Below are 24523 nucleotides of genomic sequence, written 5' to 3' on the forward strand. Positions count from 1 at the left end.
GTTTTACATATTTAGTATTTTTAAAGCAAATTAGTTGAAAATATATGGTGTCTTCTTTGAAACTCAATTGGACATACCTAATTATATGAATTATATTGCCAGTGTTCATAATAAAATCCGATGATCCCTGTCAGACTCTAAGATAACTTTAAGGACTTATTTTCTGGGAAAAATGTCCAAGTTCTGGGATGGTGATTATCAAATGTTATTATCTAAAAAAAGTTATACTTTTAACAGGTTATACTTGTAACCTAATGCAGTGGCAATATCTGAACTCATTTTTTAGGACTTTGAAATTGTGATTCAGCAAGTTTGAGGTGAAGCCCAGAAATCACTTTGAGAAACACTAGTCTAGAAAAATTTTTTGCCAATCCATAATAATACAGGGAGAAAATCATATAACTTATTTACTGGATTTATGTTTTAGAAAGCATTATGAACAGTTGTGAACACTTCAAAAAGCATGATATCTGTAAAGTATTAAAGATACACAAATTAAAATTTTTCATCTTATCAATATTTTCTAACTCAATATCTGTGGTTAATATTGGGGCTTGAAATTAATCATTCAAATAATGAGTACAACTCTTCCTATTAGAGATCTCCCAATTGTCTAAAAGTGACTTTTACGCTATTCACTGTACTTTAAGATTCCACTATTAAATAAATGATTCTTAAGCCTTATGACTTTTTCCCATTACTAATAACAGAATACTTTCTTCCCCACCTACTAGGGTTCACCAGGAGAACGTGGATCAGCAGGTACAGCTGGCCCAATTGGTTTGCCAGGGCGTCCAGGACCCCAGGGTCCTCCTGGTCCAGCTGGAGAGAAAGGTGCTCCTGTAAGTAATTTCAAGGAGAAAATATATTATACTGCCATTCTGCACAAGTTATTACTTTTTATTCAAGGATATTAGCTCTTCATACTCCACTGCCTTCTCTCTGCATATGTGCCTGGCATATAAACACACTTCTTTTTATATTTATAATAGAGAAAATTTCAAATTCAATTAAATAAGATGACATTTTCCCACACTTTATGAAACTCTAAGACCTGTGAGGGAGTTGGATATTATTAATGTAAAAAGCTTCTGATTTTGCTCCTTTTAAAAAATAAAATTGGAGTTTTGATTAAAACTACACTTTGCAGCTTTATATTAGAAAAGTGTGCACTTTTTACTCCTCTTGTATTACAACTTCATATCCAGTATTTCCAAAGTCTGTAAATGAAACCCATAGAAAGTGGCTGCCCTTCTCATGTAATTTGAGTTTTGATCTGCAGTGAATGAGATAGAAAACATCCAACCAATTATTTTATTTTATATTTACTGGATTTAATTTTTTTATTTTTAAATGTTTGTAGGCTGTATTCTATTCATTAGGCTTATGTTTGTCAAAATTTCTTCTCAGATTTTGTTTTTGTTTTGATTTAATCATATTAATTTTTTAAAAATTCTTATCTTCCAAGAATAAAATACAAACTCATTCAATAAATGGTATAATGTTGACCATAATACATAAAAATAAGAGTTCAATACTTTTTATTATATTTAAGTCTTAAAATGTATAATCTAGTTTAAACCTAAAATTTACAAAATACTGTCTTTATCACTAAGACTTTAGTTTTAGCGAGTTGCTTTCATTGTCCATGCATTTTCTCTCATTACTGTTTGTGATATTATTCCATTATATCCAAATTAAAATGCTCTGTGTAATATTACCTTTCAGAAGTATCTAAAATATTAGAATAGAGCCATACCACTTGTACATAGATATTTTTGTGACCAAAAAAGCACTTTTAATTAGAAAACTTTTAAAGCAATATATTCCAGCTTAGTAAATATGTAGAAAATGTAGACATTATTTTCTGAAATGTTAACTACTATGGAAAAACTATTCTTTACCTCCCTTTTACAAACTCTAACTTCTCACCAACTTTTATAGTATACAGTGCATGAAGGGGGGATAGAAAAGACAGATTTAGGCCTTCTCATATAAGTTCACTCAAAAATCCAGGGTACGCATATCTTGGCATAGCACAGTGAAGAATACATACAAAATAAAAGAATATACATTTCTTCTTACACAAATTGAGAATATACTAGTTAGAGAAGTTATGATTCTGTGAAGATAATATACTGAAATGCTGGGTTTTAAAGTGTTTAAATAAATAAAGTGGTTTTATGAAGAAAAAAAAAGAAAATATTGAAGCCAAGTGAAGAATATGGAAAAGTAGTGAAAGTGATAATAAGAAGTTAATTTTGTGAAATAGAGGAGATACTGTTGACAGAAGGCCTTCCTTGTAAGGGCTAAGATTTGGACTTGGGTCTCACTGGTGACTGATAATACCCTGACTAAGAAGGGGAAAAAGATGCTCTTCCCATTTGTCCTCTCTCAAATTTTCCTACCACCAGCAAAAGTTCGAAGATGTCATTCTGTTTTTCTTTAGTTCAACAAATAGTTATTGACAGCAACTAAGTGCTGGGCACTGTATTAGTGTTTTTGAAGAAGGTGTCTATGAATAGTAGCATAAAAAGATGATAAAAGGTGAAAGTACCCATTGACCTCCATGCAGAAACTTAGCAAAACCTGATAAAATTTTGGCTAAGATGTTAAGTATAGTCTTTTACTTCTTCCTAAATCCAAATATAAATTTGGGATCTTAACTCCTTTGAGCAACTTGTGTTAGAAAAATGTTACGTGATTATTAGTAAGTAAGCTAAGGTTTGCATAAAGAAAAAGATAAGATGGGGGTTTGCATAAAGAAAAAGATAAGATGGGAGTCTGTGTAAGGCAAGTCCTTGGCTGACTTAACCACCAGTCTGCCTCCTTGGAAGGAAGAAAATGGAAAACAATAGCCAGGAATATCCACATGACTTACTTGGGGCAACAACTGTGGCCTAATCTCTATCCCCAAATTAATCAATCAGACTAGAAACTGAGCATGGGGTGTTTGGAAGCACGTCGAATACTCTCTTTTCCAGAAGCTGAAATCTATTCTCCCTGACCTGATAAAAATATTTTCCAAGTTTTTATTTAAATTCCAGTTAGTTAACATACAGTATATTAGTTTTAGGTGTAGAATTTAGTGATTCATCATTTACATAGAGCACCCAGTGCTCATCACAAGTGCCCACCTTAATCCCCATCACCTATTTAACCCATCCTTACTCCTACCTCCCCTCAGTTTGTTTTCTATTGTTAAGAGTCTGTTTCCAGTTTGCCACCATCATTTTTCCCCTTGTGTTCATCTGTCTTGTTTCTTAAATTCCACCTATGAGTGAAATAATATTGTATTTGTCTTTCTCTGACTGACTTATTTCACTTAGCATAATACACACTAGCTCCACCATGTCATTGCAAATGGCAAGATTTTATTCTTTTTTTATGGCTAAGTAATATTCTATTATGTGTGTGAGTGTGTGTGTGTGTGTGTGTGTGTGTGTGTATACATTCGCATCACATCATCTTTATCCATTCACCTAATAGAAATACTCTGATGGGGGAAATGATTCTTTAAGAAAACTATTTGGTTAAGGAGGTACTGGATTCAAAGAGTACAGATAAGAAGCTATGTTGGTAATGTATATATTTGGGAGACAGTTGTAGAAATGGAGAGAAAATGCTAGATCCAAAACACAATAAAGACAAAGTAGTAGCCATAAATGGATTAAGCAATAATAGTCTGACACTCCTTTAGGGAGAATCATAATGATCAGAGTTTTGAAAGAATCAAGTAAGAGAAAGAGTAAAAGAGCCCATGACCAAGAAACAGATTCTTAACTCTAGAGGACAAACTGATTGTTACCAGAGAGGAGGTTGCAGGGAAGGATTGGTTAAACTGATGATGAGGATTAAGGAGGGCAGTTGTCACGATGAGCACTGGGTGATGTATGAAAGTGTTGAATCACAATATTGTATGCCTGAAACTAATATTAATACTGTATGTTAAATAACTGGAATTTAAATAAAAACTCTTTTAAAAAAAAGAGCCCATGAGGGATAGAAAATATATCCAAGGCATACCATCATGTAGGCCCAATAGTAAGAGTCTCCTATGTTGAATGTTGTAAAAGATCAAGAATATGGAAAACCAAATAAAAGCAAAAGGAGAGATGAGGACTTGGCCTGTTGGGCATTTATGATCTCTGGGTAATTACAGTGGGGTTCAAAAGAAGGCAGATGATAAAGGAGTGGGGTAGGTACATGGTGAGCAACCCAGTAGGCCATGTGGCTAAAAAACAGCGGGCAGTAGGTAGAAGTACAAGCAGAATTGAATCATTGCTTCTTATTAGATAATGCACATATATTTATTCACTTAACCAATAATAAGGAAAGTATCAGTGAAGAGTGAGGAAGTCAAGGGTGTCAGAGTAGACTAGGGCTTCCAGCTTCAGCCAATCAGAATTGGGCTGGGAATTCAGGTCTACTAATTGTTTAGTTCAAGATTTTGGCTAAGCTATTTAATATCCCAAAGCCTCTGAAAAGAAGGTAACCACAATATTTTGTGAGGATTAGATGAACCTGTAGTTCTGAATTACTTTGTAGAATTGTGATAATAAGTCTGCAGTGAACCATCATCACCATCATGGGTGTGGACCAGAGTTGTCATAAAAAAGGATGGATTATAGCCAGTAAATAAAGGCATAGTTTGGCTTTTGAATAAGGAGGCATGGATTCTGAATTATGATACAAGTTGAGGATAGGGATCCAAGCTAAATACAAGATTATGCCAAGTCAAACATAGGACATGGGATGAGTAGCTGCTTCTATCAAAATTGTAAGCTGAGATTCAGCTATTGACATTAGTGAAGAGATAGAAGGGATGAAATAAAGACTGCTTAAGGAAAGATGGATGATGTTTCTGATAGTCCTGTAGATTGCAGGCGAGGAGATGCATACATAATGGAGGAAGAGTTTGTCATCTTGCAGAGTTGTAAATGAAGAATCTAGATTTAGTGTGGTATAGAGCAGTTGAAAGATTTTTTTTCCTGACTCCACACAGACTAGAATCAGAAGAAATAAATGGCAGGTGATTCTTGGCTGGAGATCATGTGTACTATAATGAAGGCAGATAAGAATTAATCTGTCTTGTTTAAGGATGCTCTTGTATAAAAGAATCAATTTTTGGATGTTAGGCTCTAAAGGAAATTTAAGAAGTATCTGAATAAGCTGATGTGTTTAAAACCATAAGGTTCACTATGAATAACACAGCACATCTTACAAGTATAAATAGGTTTGAGATATTTGACTTAAAGGAAATAAAAGATCCCCAAGCTGACATCAGAGGTATGCCTTAAATGATAATTAAGACATGGTTTTGGAAGAAAGAGCATATGGAATCTAGGAAATTAATAAATTAGAGTTTACAAGTTAACTTTGCTTTATAGGTATTTTCTTATTTTTGTTGTCATTAAGTAATTAACTCAACAAATATTCCCTAACTGGCTACTCTGGGCCACAGGCCAAAGGGATGCAGTGGAATGTAAAAACACACATAGTTTCTGCCCTCATAAGATTTATTGTCTGACGGGGTCATTAGATAATAAGCAAAGAATCCCTAAGTACGTGTATAATTACAAACCCTGGTTAGTAATAGGAAAGAAATGTCAGCTTGTAACAGAGGGAACTGAGCTGGAGTCAGGTCTTTTCCTTAGGATGCCAGTGGTGGAATGTAAAAGATGAAGAGGAATTATCTGGTGAAGTGTCCTCCTAGGCATATTCAGGCCAGGTAACAAGAGGGGTATGGAATCAAGTTTAACTGAAAAAAAGGTCTAGAGGGATTGGAATGTAGAGAGCAAGTACAAGGCAGGCTAGATGCTGTTGGGCATGTAGGGGGAGGCCAGTGATTGTAGGCCACACTAACTGCTTGGTCTTTATGTTAGGGATAGTAGACAAGTAAATTGACTGAAGAATGTTGGTAAGATGATCTGATTGTTTCTCTGGTTACAGCATGGGGAATAGTTTGGAGGTAAGAATAGAGGTGAGAAAGGAAAAAGGTTATTTGCATCATTCAAAAGAAGGCTACCAGTATTTGGAGATAAGGTGTTAGTGGTAGAGATAAAGTGAAGTAAATATATTCGGGAGATAAGACAGATAAAATTTAGTCATTGTGAAGGGACAGGAAGTGGTGCGGGGAGAGGGGAGGAGCAGGTAACACAAAGGTGGGAGCTAATGACTTGTGGATTCTCAAACCCTATAATAAGAGAAATCAGAGTCACTGAGAGCAATCAGGTATATGTATCTTATGCAAAACTGATGAAATCTTGACTTTTAGGATATAATTTATTTTAAACTCTGAAAGAACTTTCAATGGAAAATAATGTCATTATCAAGGCACTATTTTCTTAAATTACATGATAGAGGTAAATTTAAAAACGGGGAAATAATGCCACTCTCAAAAAATAAACAAAGAAAACTAATGGCCTTGTCATTTTGAATCCGTCAAAGCAACAATGAATTAAAATATAAAAATCTAGGAAAATCCATGACACATTTGTTAAAAAGAGAAAAAGTTGACACATAAAGCCTATTTTAAAATTGAGTATATGAGCAAATGCACTTTATGATTTTTTTTTTTTTTTGGCTTTATAGTCAGTGCACAGCTATTTCAGTAACTCCACCAAAGAAGAATCAAAGCTCAGTGAATTTTCGTAAACATTTAGCATATGATTTGTCAATGTATAATTCTTGATTAGAAAATGTGTGTTTGAAGGAAAGATTCTAAGATGAGTATTAATTACTTTAATGGACCATAGCCTGAGATTTATAAATTGTTAACAAGGATGGTATTTGCAGTCAAGAAAGAATGTGGGGATCTTTTGTGCCATCATTTGCTACTTGAGCACATTTTTTTTCCTTAATAACACTAAATAGTTTCTTGCTATCAAATATGGAATCCAGAGTATGACTATTGCAGCTGCACATAAAATTCATAATAAACAGCTACTTATTTCTTACAGTGAAGTAATGGTCTGCTGGATTTTCAATACAGGGAGAAAAAGGTCCCCAAGGTCCCGCAGGGAGAGATGGAGTCCAAGGTCCTGTGGGTCTCCCAGGGCCTGCTGGGCCTGCGGGCTCCCCTGGAGAAGATGGAGACAAGGTTAGTATTTTCTATTCATGTTAGTACCTCTTGTGAAAGTTTAATTTTTTAATCAAGAATCCTAGATTGAAGTTTTCTTAAGATTAGATACCATATCTTAAGATAGCTTTTTCGAAGTTTCATACATGTTCCATGTGCTCCAAAGTTTTAATTTAGTTTGAGTAATATTGCCTATCCACAAATAGTATGTGGGATATAAACCAAAAAAGGGAACACAAACACAATAGTAGGGGGGAAAATAGCAGATGCCAAAATTGTGTGTTTATTTTCAAATATATAGTTTCTGAAATAAATGTGAAACTAATTTAAATAATTGCTTGTATATACTTCAAGTATCTTGGATACAGCAAAGGAAGACTTAAGAACGGGTCCCTTACCTATCTGATTATCCTGTACTTCTCTATTGCCCAAGATTCTAAGTAAAGATTCTAAGCTCTTGATTCTGAATGTAGGGCTGTTAAGTGTAGGATTTTTTTTAAAGATTTTATTGATTTATTAAAAACACAGAGAGAGAGAGGCAGAAACACAGGCAGAGAGAGAAGTAGGCTCAATGCAGGGAGCCTGATGTGGGACTCGATCCCGGATCTCCAGGATCACGCTCTGGGCTGAAGGCAGCGCTAAACCGCTGAGCCACCCGGGCTGCCCTGTTAAGTGTATGAATTTAATGTGTCTTCTAATATTCTTATGAAATGCCATATATAACACAATTTGTGAACCAGTAATCTGATAATGTGTAACATTTTAGCATTTGGAAAACCAGGAGAAAAAATTAAGTAATTTTTTATTAATGCATAATTATATTTTTGAATGAAGCAGTGTACTTCCATCATCAGTTTACAGTGATGATATTTCAGACAAAATTGATTTTGTGAATTAAAAATCTAGTTTCAATATTCCTCAAAGTTCAATTGACTTTTGGTTGTCTATTAGTCAACGCTAGAAAGAGAGAAGCAGAAAACCCAGGATTTTACAGTTTAAACAGTGACATTAAACACTAGCATACAATTATATTAAAGTAAAATTTGATAATGGGATGATAGTGATGACAATTGCAATGGCGGGCATGACATGTTAGACATAAACTTTAACTTAAATCTTTCCAACGCAGGGTGAAATCGGTGAACCCGGACAGAAGGGCAGCAAGGGTGACAAAGGAGAAAATGTAAGCTTCCTAGTTCTTACTGAGGAGCATTGCTCATTCAACTTTTTATTTTTTTTTTTTTTTTTGCTATTAACCATGGATATTTCTCCATAGCATTACCTACTTATTATATGCTACTATATTACCTCTTTGGCAGATATTCAGTTGGGATTCAGTCAATTTTAATTAAACCCCTTTTTGACATTACGTATTAAGTTATGCAATCATTCCAACCTAAAAGCTCCATCACTTTTGCATCATTAGTTCAAATATCCCTGTAATTTAAAGAGAAATAATGTCGTGTGTGGTTATGAAAGGATTTTGACCTGGTGGAAATCTGACAGTGTCTCAGGTACCCCGATGGTCTATGAACTGTGCTTTCAGAACCTTTGCTTTAAATACTCTTCCCAACATGTGGCAGTTACTGCCACAAACGATGACTTTTTCTTTAGTGCTCAGGTCTTTTATAGTGACTGAACAGTTATTTTTGTTAAAAAAAAAAAAAGACCGTTAAGAAGAAATGTTTTTGCATGTAAGACTTATCGAGATCTACTGCTCAAAATAAGGAGTTCTGATATACATAAACTAAGTTTGCATGTATTTCACATGAAGGAAATTTAGATTTGTATATATTACCACATTCTGTCTGTACAGAATCCCCCAATCCCAATATTCATTTAGAAGATAATGTATAGACAAATCTTGTAAGTGCTCTTTCTGACTCATGCATATCCCATTAAAGGAATCTGGCATTTTGAAAAATTTCAAATGTGAAACTTCAGTGCCTTAGCATAAAAATCCACTTTTAAATATCCACAACATTACAAATGAGAGTGCTTTCAATAACTACCAATTTAAAGCTGATTGCAAATATGCAAGTCTGAGTCTCAAGAAGTAAAACAAATAACGGTTGGCTGCACTGAATGCAAAAGGCTTCTTTTCTTTTCCATAGAAGTGTAGAGACGCATAATAGATTATGATCAACGAAACCTTCTGTGCTATTATAGCTGAGACTCTTCAGGCTTCAGTTTCAAAATTACTGATTTTTATCTCACGGCAGGGTCCTCCTGGTCCCCCAGGTCTTCAGGGTCCTGTTGGCGCCCCTGGAATTGCTGTAAGTATTCCTCTTTGTTCAGCAAATTTATGTCCTCACGGTTCCCTGATGAAATTTATGAACTGTCACATAACCAGTTGATTTTGTGTCATGATGAGTCCGTACGTTTAATGTTGAATCAAATTTAAATGATCTAATATGGCTAACCAAGCTGATCTTTATAAACAAAAGATGTTGTGACTTCATTTGAAAAAAAAAAAAAACAGTTGAAAGTACTTAATTTGTAGTAAATTCTGAACATTGTTTTCCCCTGGTTAGGCAGCTTTTACTTTACTTGGCATACATGAGAAAATCAAACTCAGTCATACTCCAGAAACAAAGGCTGTAAATCAAACAATGGTGTATTTGTAGCAGATAATGGAAGTTTAATCCTAAAAGATTCAATTAAATTTTAAGATTTAATCTTAAAGATTATGTGTTACTTATAAATAGGCCAGCTCTGATTAAATTAGAAATGGCTATATTTTTATGACCTGTATCAGAATCCTGATTTTTCCAGTTTATGATCATTTTCCTTGCTCTGTTCCAGGGAGGTGATGGCGAGCCAGGTCCCAGAGGTCAGCAGGGCATGTTTGGACAAAAAGGTGATGAGGGTGCCAGAGGTTTCCCAGGACCTCCTGGTCCCATAGGTCTTCAGGTAAGATGCTCTCCACATCGTGCACTCTATCATGTCCACCCTCTTCTCACACCAGGTGTTCTGGTGGATGTCAAGCCAAGTAGCCTCCCTTCCTTCTATGTAGGAATCTGGATACAATGTTTAGCCATAGTAACTGACTTACTTAAATGTTAGCCCCACCTTAGGTGTTATGCCTCCTTTTGTCATTCTCCTTTTGCTTAAAAATGAACGACAACCCTTTTGAAGACTGATCATTAAAAGTGAGAGGTTGGACGGATGCTCTTGCAGGTTTCATAAGTGAGAAAATTGATACTTCAGATGCCTAAGAAAATTTAAAAGCATTTTGAGAAAGAGCAAACTGCCAGTCCCAATCACCAACAGCATTGCCAAGAGCAGATGTTAAGCAACAATAGGTAAATAATTAACAATAGATTGATCACTTAAAATAACTTCTTTTAAATTATAATTTGCATTTTGTGAGGCATATCCAGGACAAGAGATAGGGATTTGTAAATCACTCAAAGTTTCATTCAAATATATCTTATGACTAGACTCTTAGGTAACTCTTTGCATAGTAGACATCTCCTGTTCTGAGTTGTTCTTCCATTCTCTTCATTGTGATGTTTACGGCTTCCTACAAACTTTGAAAACATATGGCTCTCATCTTTCACATGCTTATTCTACACCTACCTAGTGATCCTCCAGAAAATTATAAAATTTTGTTTGTAATGATATTTGGGTAACATAGGGATATGAGTTATGCCACATTAGCAATTAGAAATGGTTAAATTAAATCATCTAGTTCACTGTCCTTAACAATTTGTGAAGTTGTAGAAAAGTAAATAAAAGTTGAATTTATATAAAGTTAATTTTTTACCTTTATTTTCATAAGTAAAGTCACTGAATACTGATTTTTAATATCAAATAACTTATGTACATAATCACACAGATTATATTTTAAATAATATAATTAATTTTATTATAATAGTTATTATTGTCATAACACTCATTGGATAGTAGATTCTAGAAACAACTATCAGATGGTATTAACCATTTGAGAAGTACATACAACTGGCTATTTTCCTAGACATCCAATGAATATGCTTTTATTTTATAATTTTCTGCTTTTAATGCTAAAATTATTCTTCTTAGACTTGGGAAATGCAAAAACTTCATGTTCATATTTATGTTTTTACCTCCTTTATGTTTATTAGACAAAAATAAATGAGCAATCTTGAGTACAAAATATCAACATGTGTGAGAAACACACTTATTTGAAAACAACAAGGCATTCAAAATTAGATTGCTAGTGGATATGTTACCATTCATTTTCTTCTTTCTCATTTAACTGATTACTCTGATTCTATAAGGTTGTAATTTAGGAGTTTAGTTCTTCATGATTAAAGAAGATGCTTTGTAGCTTATATTTATAAAATATTAAATGAAAAATTACCTTCATTTCCACAATGTAAGAAATGTGCTCTTTGATGAGGGTGACTCAAGAAATTAGTTCACTGCAAAATTGATTATATTTCCCCACAGCTACCTCTTTAAATCAGGAATCTGAAAAGATGCTAATGTAATTAACATGTTCACAATTGCATCTGCATCCTTTAATTGAGTCTTCATAGCAGAATAGATATTAGCAATTATAATACATAAATAATAATAATCTAATATTCTGGTTAAGTGACTTGATTTTTCAACTTGGGGTTTACAATTTATCTGCATATGAAGGAGACATATAGAACAATAGTTCTTGGCGTAAATTCATTTTTTTTAATTTTATCACTTAAATGACCAATGATTTTAAGTTGACAGACCTTTAAACAGAATATCTCCTTGCATTAATTATTCCTTAGAAGAAAGTTGGGGGATATGAAAACTGATTAACACTGTAGTACTATTTAGCACATTTAGTTTCCAGCAACAAAAGAATTTGACTCATTATGTCTCTATTAATTTTAATGATAAGAACATTCTGTCTTAATCAACTTATGCTATAACCAGATTTCATCAGAAAGAAAGAAATATTTCAGTGTTTTTTATTGGGAGGTCCCTATTGAGCTAATATTAGGAATACTCATGCACAAAAAAGAAGCTGGTAATACAGAGCTGTGCTTGCTACAGAAATAAAAGAAAACTATGAACGCTATTATTTATATACTATTCAATTTGAGGATTCCAAATCAGATTCACTCTATGCTAAAATGAGGTAGAAATGTGGACCAAAAAAATAAGGAAGGTGATTATTATTTTATATGGTGTTTATAAGAATTTACTTTTGTTTAAGTTGCAATGTGTGCTACTTAACAACATGGATTTAAAATGAAATATTAAATGTTAAAATCTACTTGCCTGTTCAAGAATTTGAGTTTGTGTGCTCTATCAGTGAATTATAATCTCCAAGGTTGCACATCTTGGAATCTAAAATTTTAGCAATCTTTCCCAGCTAGTTTTTAGGCAAGCTAAAATCTAAAATACTACCTGGCTATGTCATCCCAGGAACTTCCCTAGTAATTCTAGAAGCTACTATCAAATAATATTAACCGTTTGGGATGTACATGCAACTGATTATTTTCCTAGACATCCAAGTGACATTTGAGAACAAGGAAATGAAATTTTCATGTATGTTGTCCATTATAAATTAGTAATTAAGACTTTGTCATTTATTTTTATATAAATAAATGCCATGTTAAAAAATGTTTACAGATATACTCAGTAAAGTAGCCTCTCTGCAAACAGAATCATGTGGAATTAGGAAGTCATAAAAATAGTTTAGTGGGTTATTACCAGGGTTTTAAAAAAGTGAAATATAACAGGACAAGGTAAAAATATCAAAGATCATCATCTGTGCATTAAGGACATTATTTTTTGAAACTCATCTTTCAGCTATTTTGCATGTGCACATTTAGGGAGTAATAAGTGATATATATTTATTACTATGGGTCACGGTCAAATAATTTGCAGCCACTGCAGTGTAGTGCCAAGTCAATAATTTTACTAAAATACCAGCACAGATTTATAGCTTTTGTGCTGTGTATTTTTATTTCTTAAAAAATTGTGTCTGAAATACTACTATACACATATTTAAAATAAAGTATGTATAGGGTGTATAAGGTGTAAATAAATGATGGTAATAATACTAAAAACATTAAAAAAATTAAACGATCCATAATTTTACCATATTAAAACCTATTGCCACTTTTACTATTTCTGTCCAATAATTATTATACCTATTTTAAGCATATTTCACAGATAAACTTATACTAGATTATTTATTTGAAAAGAAAGAGCACGCTTGTGCTCACAAGCAGGGGGAGGGGCAGAGGCAGAGAGAGAAGTAGACTCCCCACTGAGCAGGGAGCCCTATATGAGGCTTGATCCCAGGACTGTGCAATCATGACCGGAGTAGAAATCAAGAGTCCGTCGCCCAACCAACTGCACCACCCAGGTGCCCCTGGAATACTTATTTTCAAAAGAGTTTTGTCAAATTGGTACATAACTATGAAAACCTCACTTTAGTAGGGTGTCCTAAAATCATTTGAGACAGGATTTTTCAGAAAAATCTTTGCAATGGCAGTCCTATATACTTCTCATAAAAGATGAAGCAAATGATTAAGTGTTCATGAATTCCCAGATTAAATTATGGTTTTAGTTTGTGTAACTAAAATCAAACAGTATAATATTATACAAAGCATAAATTTTATTTGAAAACGTAAGTATGAAATTTTATTATATGCAGTTAAAACTTGCATTGTATGTATTTCGACAGGTGACAGTTTCTAAATCTTAATTTCATGTTCCTGTTGGCATTATATGTAATTTTGATTTTATATTAGAAATTGGCCAAAAGTTTCCTTTTAAATACATAGTGACTTTTCCTGTCTTCCTATTATGTTTTCTTAGGGACTGCCAGGCCCGCCTGGTGAAAAAGGTGAAAATGGGGATGTTGGTCCCATGGTAAGTTTGTATCTTTTAGGATATTATGGTTATTGTGAATTTTCCTATTACTAATATCTTTCTTCAGATCTAGTAATATGAACAAAGTAGTCCTGAAGGCCATGATTTTTCAGATGGCTGCCTCCCCCTTTTCCCACCCAACCTGTGTCTGTGACCATTGGAGTCTCTCTCAGCAAATACCTCTCTTTCTGTTCCCTTTTTCACTTTGCAGTAATGGTATATGCACATGCGGCATTACTGATTTGTTTCTAAGTATATGTACTATTTTTGTCTATATAAACTGCCAAACTTCAGGTTTTTATTAGTTTTTAGCTCCCGACTTTGAAGTGCACCAGGTAAAGAGGAGGAAATAGTCACCTATGATTTGGATAATTAGCAAAAGTTAGCACAAAACTGTACTTTGTAACAAATTCCTAATTTAATAAGGAATTCTATCTGAATTAGAAGGATATGACAAGATAATTTGCACTTATTGATCCTGGCTTTCTGCTCTTAAGTATGAATCTAAGAGTTCACTAAAACTTTGAAATACACATATTTGTTCCTTGAGCATTACTTTGGATAAGGAAACAATTATCCAAGGTAACTGAAATCTATAATGAATGTAATGAGTAAATTTCCTAATCACTCCTTCCTTTCGATAAACATTGCCCCCATCTCTTACTTCCTTCAGAATACATGTTTTGAAATTTTTACACTTGCATTTTAGATTTTATTTTCTTCAAATAAGGAAATATTCTTTACATCACAGCAAACTTAAAAACAGGGAACATAATAAACATTGGTGACTCAACTAATACTCTGAGCAGCATCGGGTACATAGCTCCTTTCTAGATGTGATTGCTAAGGTTCCTTCAATCATTAATAGATTTCTCTCTGACATTACTAATAATAATAGCTATTAGTAAGGAAGTTTTCAACAATGATATTAGAATAAACTGTGACTTTTAAAAGTAATTCTAATGCCCTGGTATTCACTACAGACTAATTTAATCACAACCTTGAGGTAAGGGGTTCCAGACATCAGTATTTTGTAAGGAGTACCCTGAGGTCTTTTTAGTGAACAACCGGAGAAAGAACATCTCTTTTAGGAAGACAACTAAATAGTTAATCTTATTTCTGTTCTAACATGTAGAACATACGAGCTGACACACACACACACACACAAACAGAATATACAAATAAAAAATACCTTTATAGAATTAATAAATTCTAAATCTAATCAAGCACCATTTCTTGTTCCAACTTTGTGTTCCTTTTTAAACCAACATTCTAGCATATTCTAGTATAACATATTTCTGTTGTATTATGAATTCATTGTACCAGATAGTAGCAATAGCCTGATTTTCTAATTTTTAATCAAATTGTTTGCCCGCAGTCCTAATTTCCTCCTAGCTTTGTGTAGAGACTCATTTACTAACATGATACTATATCCATCAACAATGACTTATAACCCTGCTATGGTTCACCAGTTATGATTTTACAGCATGAAACTTCGTTTCATTTTCTTGATTGCAAAATGAAGATGTCAGAAATATAGTGTGTTTGGTCCTCATAAACCTTCATATTCATCTCTTACAGGGTCCACCTGGTCCTCCAGGCCCAAGAGGTCCTCAAGGTCCCAATGGAGCTGATGTAAGAACTGTGAAATATATGTTAATTATTTTGAAGTTGTATAAATGTCAGTATTATTTAATGACAGATGGTATATAAGACACTATGAAGACAATTGCACTATTGCTAAATGTTTAAGTGGACAAGAGCTCAAAAATCATCTACTCACTACATTTCATTTTATAGGAAAATAAATAGGCTTTATAGGGAACTGGTCACCTCACATATAAAAGAGGTTCATAGTTCACATTCAATATAAGATATATTAGAGAATTATATGCAATATAGTATGTGCACCTCTTACCATGTAAGATGTTTTCGCTCAATTGTGTAAAGACAGTCTTCCCCATGCTTAATAATCGACCCACTGCTACAATATTACAGAATTTGAAATGTAATGCCACATTTATCTTACTGTTACCATTAGCAAATGTACAGAATGTGATGTCATCTCTCCTCTGATCTCAACTTTTCACAATGAAAAAGTCGTTTATTCTTGTTTTCAATTGCTCTTGTTATGCCTGCTTTTAATTAGCTCAGGCCAGAATGGGGTAAAATAGACTAGGAATAGATGTACTAAAAGAGCTTTTAGGTTTTGTTTTGTTTTTTTAAGACTTATTTATTTATTCATGAGAGACACAGAGACAGAGAGGCAGAGGGAGAAGCAGGCTCCATGCAGGGAGCCTGATGCGGGACTCGATCCTGGGTCTCCAGGATCACGCCCTGGGTGGAAGGGAGATGCTCAACCACTGAGCCATCCAGGCGTACGGAGCTTTTGCATTTTAATTCTCCTTAAGTAATATACAGGTTAAACGAGGGTTCATACTGTTTTCTGCATGGATCACCTAACTCTTAACCAGATTATACTTTGATCCACATCAAAAATTTACAGAATCACCCTCTATTCTTCCCTATGCAATGGGCAAGGATTTTGAAATTATCTTCTGCATATCAACCAACATGACTAGAGTTGGAAAGTTTTCTGGCATATCTTTGAAATTCTGGTGAATTTGAAAATCAATTTAATGTAATTAAATTATTTGCTATCCAGTAAATTTGACAATAACGGACATCATTTTGTCCCATCCTTCAAATGACTTGGAATATTCTTGTGTATGCTTCTCCCTCTTTGAGAACTACCATATATGTTTATGAATTTGTTATTTGTTACAAGAATGAGGATAACTATATTGTTTTTTCTACACTGTAGGGACCACAAGGACCCCCAGGATCCATTGGTTCAGTCGGTGGTGTTGGAGAAAAGGTGAGGAATATAGTGATATACAGTTTGACCCAGCAAGAAGTAAAGACTTTGATGATATTGGATAATATTTTAAGTACGTCTAATAGTACTAAGTATTTTACACATAGTTATATGAATCCCAGCCAATCCACTCTAGTACTTAAATATTAGTGATGATGTGATTTTGAGACACCACATTTTTTTGTTGCCAGGTATTGTGCTGAGTCCTGGACATAGGTTATTTACCTTTTTCTTTTTCTTTTCTTTTTTTTTTTTTAAGATTGTATTCATTCATGAGAGACACACAGAGAGAGGCAGAGACATAGGCAGAGGGAGAAGCAGGCTGCTCACAGGAATCCGATGTGGGACTTGATCCCGGGACTTCAGGATCATGCCCTGAGCTGAGGGCAGACGCTCAACCTCTGAGCCACCCAGGGATCCCTAGATTAGTTCCTTTAATCAACACAATCACCTCTGATGATAGTATTATTATCCACATTTTTAAGCTGAGACAGCTGAAGTTTAAAGAATTTCAGTAATTTCATCAAAGTTTTGTCATTAGAAAGTAAGTCAGGATCTACTCCCATGTAAGTCTGACTAGACTAAGTGTCTCTAATAACACTCATTCCTGAAAAAGAAGATTGGTTGATATAATGGATTCAAACAGTAAAAAGGAATTTTTCAAATTACAAAAGAAATAATCATTCATTTTGTCATACTTGGAGTTGCATTTTCATTGAAATAATATCACCCATCTTTGGCACTTTTCAAAATACTTGGCATGTGCCATAACATCTGGGCTCATATGTATATAGCTTCTTTTTTTTTCATGAAAATGATTTCATCTAAAATATCTTCTCTTTCTTATTATGAAAATGTCAAAATGATTCTTTAAATTCTTATTTATGAAAGAATATTCATGCTCATTTCTTAATAGAATTTTTAAGAAAATTGACACTGGTCTTAATTTTAAAAAATAGTTATTTACCAATTTTGAGGGATACAAATTAGATTTCATTCCATAAATACTATACAATGAAAAAATGCAGGTATTTCCTGAAATTTCTAGTTATTAACTAAATGATATCAGAAGACTTGTCCTAATTGTAAAAGCGATTCTGTTGTTTGGTCTCAAAGAGTTTTGACATATCACATATTGCGTTTATTTATTTGAAGTAAAAGATTTAACCCTCAGATAAAAGAAGTGCGATAGGATTAGAATGTAGTATTTTCTTTCTCTTTTTTTAAGATTTTATTTATTTACTCATGAGAGAGAGAGAGAGAGAGAGAGAGAGAGGGAGGGAGAAGCAGGCTCCATGCAGGGAGCCCGACGTGGGACTCGATCCCGGGTCTCCAGGATCACTCCCTGGGCTGAAGGCGGCACTAAACTGCTGAGCCACCTGGGCTTCCCAGAATGTAGTATTTTCATGTGTATATCTGCTAAACACAGTCTACAATTTTGGTTATAATTAATCCGATATGGTCAACTATTCAACTAATTTCTTCGTTACTAAATTAGAAGCATTTTAAAATTATTACCTAATTCTTACTGCATAAATAGTCAAGTATTTTTTTTTTTTTTTACTGGCTCTGTTTATATTTTTAAATGTAATGTTTTGTGTTGAAAACATGCAAGTTAGTTGGGGTCGGATTCAAAGAACATTTTTCATTGAGTAGAGTTGTCGTAGGAAGAGTAGCAACAGAGATAACTGGTCTCGGATGGCAAAACTATGAGATAGATGAAGACAGACTCGTTGCTCTTTCTTCCCTTGGTGCCATCCCCTTTTGGCTGTAATGTTGACTAGATGGTTGTGAGAACTGGTCTCTAGTTTTAGTTTTGCCCACCTGGAAATATATGAAATAATCCTTAATAAATATATCCTAAATTTAAAAGCCCTTTCAGTTTATATTACAGTTTCCTAAAGCTCCCAGGTACAGTAGGAGCAAGTTTAAGTACTTCAGTTACAATTATGGTTTTATCTTGTATAATTCTTGAAGATAAACATGGATGCCAGAGTTTTGGACTTTGGGAAAATTATTTTTCCATATTGTTTCCATTTGCATAAAGGCTATCTGTTAATACCTGGTTAACTTTGAGTCTTAAGAAAATGATTCAGTTAATCAAGATGGTGATTTAACTTCTTACAGTTAAAATGCACCTGATCTAAATTTGTTACACTGAAAAACAGTTTTAATTTTTCCTATTAAAATTGTTTTTCTATGTGATACGATAGAAATAAAATTCTAATTTTAATTTTGTCTTCAGAATCGAGGGTAATATAATTTGGAGTAGATTATAGATTTCTGATATCAACTTTGACTCTGGCTGAATGCTTCCCCACTTCTATTTTAGAAAATATATTCCCAGTCACCAATTCAATGAAAAAAAAAATCCAATGAAATTCAATGAAAAAAAAAAAAGAGAAAAGAAAACTAATAGCCTTTAGTCATGCTGCACTTTCTTACATATGTTTAACCTGCTTTCCATGTAATAAATATTTGCTACAGATGGATTTTCCACTTCAATTATTTCTTTAAAACAAGGAGATATTACCTAACAAAGATGATTACCTTAAGATATAATGTATACCTTATGACTTTGGGCATACAATTTGCTGTTCCTTCTGAAAAGAGTTTTAACCTGAATAACTGATTGAGTGGGGTAAAATAGTTGCATGATAAGTAATAATACATTTATAATCTAGAATCTCCTTCCTATGCCATTTTTCTTCACAGAATGTATATCATTGATTATCAGTTATTATTCTTCAAATGAATATAGTGTAGCTTTGGTGATGCTAGAAATACAGATTCAATCTATATAAGCGGTCTGTTGCAATATTTTCTTTCTTTACTTGTAATATTGTCCCACCCCCTTTCAAGAGATTCAATATGGAACATTTTTAAATAATACCAATTTCATCTTAAGTAATTGCTATTTATATTGTGCACACTGGCTCTAATATACTCAAAGGTTATTTTCAAATGTATTTTTAACAAATGAATATTAATGCATTATTCTCAAAGTGAAGATACTTTGTACTAAAACCTTGTCTTTAAATCTTAACATTTATTTTTTTCTTTATTTTTCTTTTCAAACTTTCTATTCAAATTCTAATTAGTTAGCGTACAGTGCGATATTGCTTCCAGAAGTAGAATTAGTGATTCATCACTATTGTGCTAAGTGAAATAAGTCAGTCAGAGAGAGACAAATACCATGTGATTTCACTCATCTGTGGAATTTATGAAACAAAACATGAACATACAGGAGGAAGGAAAAAGAATAAAAGAATAAAAAAGACAATTATTGAACTCCATCTCTTTATCACTTATCATTTTCCTCACTAAAATGGAAACAGTCCTTGAGGAATCAACTTTTCTTTATAATGATCAAGGATTAAAAGGGAACCACAAAATACACAGGTGTGACTAAAAAAGTATAGTTATTTCCCCTCTAGTTCCAACTTCTGTGATACCACCATTCATAAGAAGACCTTTTGTACTTGGTCAATAGATGACCCTTATTTGTCCTCCAGCTTTATTGAGGTATAAAAGACAAATAAGAATTGTATATCTTCAGTGTACAATTAGAAGTTTTGATATAAGTATACAATGTGAAATAACCCCCACACTCAAGCTAATTAATATATTCATTACCTCACATTACTTCCTCTCTCTCTCTCTCTCTTTAAAGATTTTATTTATTCATGAGAGAGACAGAGAGAGAGGCAGAGACACAGGCAGAGGGAAAAGCAGGGTTGGGTACCTCCATGCAGAACTTCATCCCAGGCCCTGGGATCATGACCTGGGCCAAAGGCAGATGCACAACCACCGAGCCACCCAGGCATCCCAAGTTACATCTCTTTGAATGTGATGTGAGAACACTTCAGGTCTATTCTCTTAGCAAATTTCAAGCATACAATGCAGTATTGTTAACTAGATTCACGTTGCTAATATTAGATCTCCAGAACTTATTCATCTTGTGTGTCTGAAATTCTGTAACCTATGACCAACATTTCCCCATGTACCTCACGCCTCAATCCCAGGTGACTAGCATTCTATTGTCTGCTTGTATGAGTTTAGCTATTTTAAGTCCCACATATAAGTGAGATCATGCAGTATACTGTGTATGTTTAAAATACAAAGCATTTAGTATGGACATTTGTAGTGGATTTGAATGGCAAACTGCTTTAGTTTTATTTCAGAGATATGAATAATAGGTCTTAAAATATCACTAAAATATTACATATATATGTGTGTATATATATATATATATATACACATATATATATATAATTCCATCAACCTGAGATAGATGATTTGTTGCTTTGTAAATAATGTAAATGCAATATTTTACTTGTAAGATTTATCTAAAATAACAGGTAATATTTGCTACTCATCTTGAGAGAGAAAATAATTTACACACAATACTACTACTAATAAATTCCCAGAAAATACTTGATATCTTCCATCATTATGCAGATAATTCAAGAAGTTAAAATATGTGAATATTCTCAAAGAATAAAAAATTATGTACACTGAATAATACATCCTCTGGAGTTTATATTTAATATAATGCATTTCAAACCAATTTATGAGCAATAAGTTTATACCAGTTTTATTGGAAATAGCAGAGTTAAAAATTAAAGGGAATTCAGATCTCCCTTTTTTTTTTTTTTTTGAAATTTAAAACAATTTCCACTTCAGAATTTCTAGGTTCCACTGATTTTGTGTAGAAACATGACACGTGAATGCAGTCTTATTTCACTTGGATGATTGCTGAATCAAATATTATTCATTTTTCAGTGTAACAAAATTAGTGACAGATCTTCATAACTAAAACCTACTAATCTAGGAGGTTTATTTATTAATCTGCTGAGGTAGAAATTATCCATCCATATTTATATCGGGAGATCTTAAAAGCTAATGAACTTACAATGTGTATATTCTCAAAAGGAGCAATTTCAATTACTATCTAAGTATCTTTATGTGTTTTAGAAATACAGTATTTTTCTATGTCTTTAGATCTCTACTAAATGTGTTTCATAGGATTTTCAAAATACCGCCAAATGATTTGCTTATTTGCTACTATAAAGATAAAGCAAATTAATTTCTTAGTTAAGAATAAAGGTTTTTTAATCAATAAACTAAATTATAGTATGAATACCGATACAGCACAAACACAAAATTTGTTAGGAAACATGCAGATGTCTGTTTTGTGTGGTGTGGTGGCAAATTGAGGTTAAGGCTATAACTATTAAGTCGCTGATGAGAATTGTCATATTCAGCCTACATACTTCTGGCTCCTCACTTGAGAAAAAAAAATACTGAAGCCAATAATTAGAAAAATTCCTTCCTCTTAATAAAGTCTTCTACTGCCTTTTATTTGTTTATTTTTAAAATATCTTATTTAAATTCAATTTGCCAACATATAGTATAACACCCAGTTCTACTACCTTCTAAACAATATAATGATTTAAAGTCTAGTCTAAAATGTCATGGTGGTCATCATTGAAGGCAGTTTTTCTGTTGCAAAAACATAATTTCTATGCTGTTGTTTTTGTCATTTCTGAGTTTTGAAGCTCATTTGCTTTCTTCTAGGGTGAACCTGGAGAAGCAGGGAACCCGGGGCCTCCTGGGGAAGCAGGCACAGGCGTAAGTGCTAGCTTATTGTCCATATGGGGTGTTAACAGTTTGAGAATTCCTTTTAGAGTCTTTTAAACTAGTAACTTACATCTGGCTGTAATTCAGTTATTTACTTTTCCTTTCCAACCCATTAAGAATAATCACAAATGCAGAGCCTTTTCATTTAATAATTTTGCATATCCTGTGTATATTTTGCTCTACGTAGAAATTGAAAAACAAATGACATTTGCCTAAGTTAGAGCATTAAAACTATAAGCCGTGTATACATTTTTTTGGTGGACTGTTCATAAAAGGAGCAAACCCTGCTAAATCAAATAAGCATTTATGAATTGAATTAAGATTGTATTCATTCTAATTTTGTTTGATTTTAACTTGGACTGAATTTGACCACCAGGAAACATTTGGCAATGTCTGGAGACATTTTTGGTTGTCACACTTGGAGGAATGTCACACTTGATGTCACACACAGGGATCAAATTAGTAGAGACCAAATGCTGTTAAATATCTTGCAAATGCGTAAGACAGCCCCCCACAGCAGAGTTGCTGATCCAATATGCTGTGAGGCTAAGAAATTCTGATTTAAAGCTTATAAGATAATCATTCTTTTTCTTATGTTGTTGTAGGGCCCCAAAGGGGAAAGAGGAGAGAAAGGAGAGGCTGGCCCGCCTGGTGCTGCTGGACCTCCTGGTGCCAAGGGACCACCAGGTGACGATGGCCCTAAGGGTAACCCGGTAAGTGAGCTTGGTCCCCTTTGAAGTGACAACTATGTCAAAGCCACTCAGCTTTTACATAGAAAGGTTAGAAATCATAAAGCTCTGGCCCATAGCTGGTGAAGCTGACTTTTCATCATTTCATATATCCATAAACATTATCCATTAATTTCATTTTAAAAAATTTTCTAGCAGAAGGGAAATATTCTCATTTGGTTTTGCCATACCTAGCTCTTAAGAACATCAGAATATCATGACTTTATAAAAAATATTTTTATTTATCTTCTTTCTTCTAAAAACATCGTTCTAGGGTCCTGTTGGTTTTCCTGGTGATCCCGGTCCTCCTGGAGAACCTGGCCCTGCAGTAAGTATTACGGGAAAATAAGGGAACTATTTTGACGGGGAGGTTCCCAGTGTCTCTACTATTAATAAAGAAAATTCTTGGTGACTTCAGTGGATCCCCCAAAAATAGAAAGGAAAAGAAAATGTAAACTGCAATCACAACTACAACAATAAAATCCATATAGCTGAAAACAATTAGATCTATGTTGCATGATTATTTTCTTCATTTGGGTCAGTTTTCCACACTTTGCTGGGTTGTACTATTTAAGTAGCAGCATTACTATGATTTCAAAGTTACAGCATCTTTGTTTTTATTTCAGGCTCTCCTAAGATGTAAATCCTATCTCCAATTGTGCTATATTTGTTCATGTGCAGGGATACACTGGCCTTGTATACTAATTACATCCTCCTCCTTTTCTTATATGAACAGCATACTGTATTTTAAATTTGATGGGGTGTGATTTTCACAAATCTTTATTGAAAGAGTGAGAGATATACCACAATCCTTAAAATAGAGCTGAACAATTTTTGTAATACTTTTATTTGTCCATTTAGTAATAATTTATCTCAAGGACTCAGAGAGTATATCATACATTTTTGTTTTAATAAAATGAGCTCATAGTGAGAAATATATGGGATCACTTTCTATTGCCCATTACAGGGTCAAGATGGTGTTGGTGGTGACAAGGGTGAAGATGGAGATCCTGGTCAACCGGTAAGTAAGCACACTATTTTTATTAGATCTTTACATAGTCTTAAGACATTTTAAAGAAATAATCAGAGTTTCAAAAACATAACTATATGGGCATATGTTTTTCTGAAAGGATTATAAGTTATATTTGAATTTCAATTTATTTTTTTATTTTTTTATTTTATTTTTTTGATTTTTTTTTGATTTTTTTTTTTTTTTGAATTTCAATTTAAAGTCAAACTTACATGGAGTTTGTTACTTGATGTGATTTAAGAAATATAAGCACCTTTGTAATAAAAAAGTAATAATAGCATACTAATTATTTTATCATACTATATCAA

General features: G+C 33.4%; 1 protein-coding gene across 3 annotated transcripts in view; it reads left to right on the forward strand.

Annotated features, from left to right (window-relative positions):
• Window positions 1-24523, forward strand: part of COL11A1 (collagen type XI alpha 1 chain) — a 197026-nt gene that overhangs the window by 142575 nt on the left and 29928 nt on the right. For all 3 annotated transcript variants that reach the window (XM_038541182.1, XM_038541181.1, XM_038541183.1), the window contains 12 exons: window positions 735-842; window positions 6995-7102; window positions 8211-8264; window positions 9304-9357; window positions 9887-9994; window positions 13883-13936; window positions 15518-15571; window positions 16761-16814; window positions 22395-22448; window positions 23063-23170; window positions 23460-23513; window positions 24153-24206. In XM_038541182.1, coding sequence (XP_038397110.1) covers window positions 735-842; window positions 6995-7102; window positions 8211-8264; window positions 9304-9357; window positions 9887-9994; window positions 13883-13936; window positions 15518-15571; window positions 16761-16814; window positions 22395-22448; window positions 23063-23170; window positions 23460-23513; window positions 24153-24206 — 864 coding nt within the window. The remainder of the gene's footprint in view (window positions 1-734; window positions 843-6994; window positions 7103-8210; window positions 8265-9303; window positions 9358-9886; window positions 9995-13882; window positions 13937-15517; window positions 15572-16760; window positions 16815-22394; window positions 22449-23062; window positions 23171-23459; window positions 23514-24152; window positions 24207-24523) is intronic.

Source organism: Canis lupus, chromosome 6 (assembly GCF_011100685.1).
Source record: "Canis lupus familiaris isolate Mischka breed German Shepherd chromosome 6, alternate assembly UU_Cfam_GSD_1.0, whole genome shotgun sequence".
NCBI lineage: Eukaryota > Metazoa > Chordata > Mammalia > Carnivora > Canidae > Canis > Canis lupus.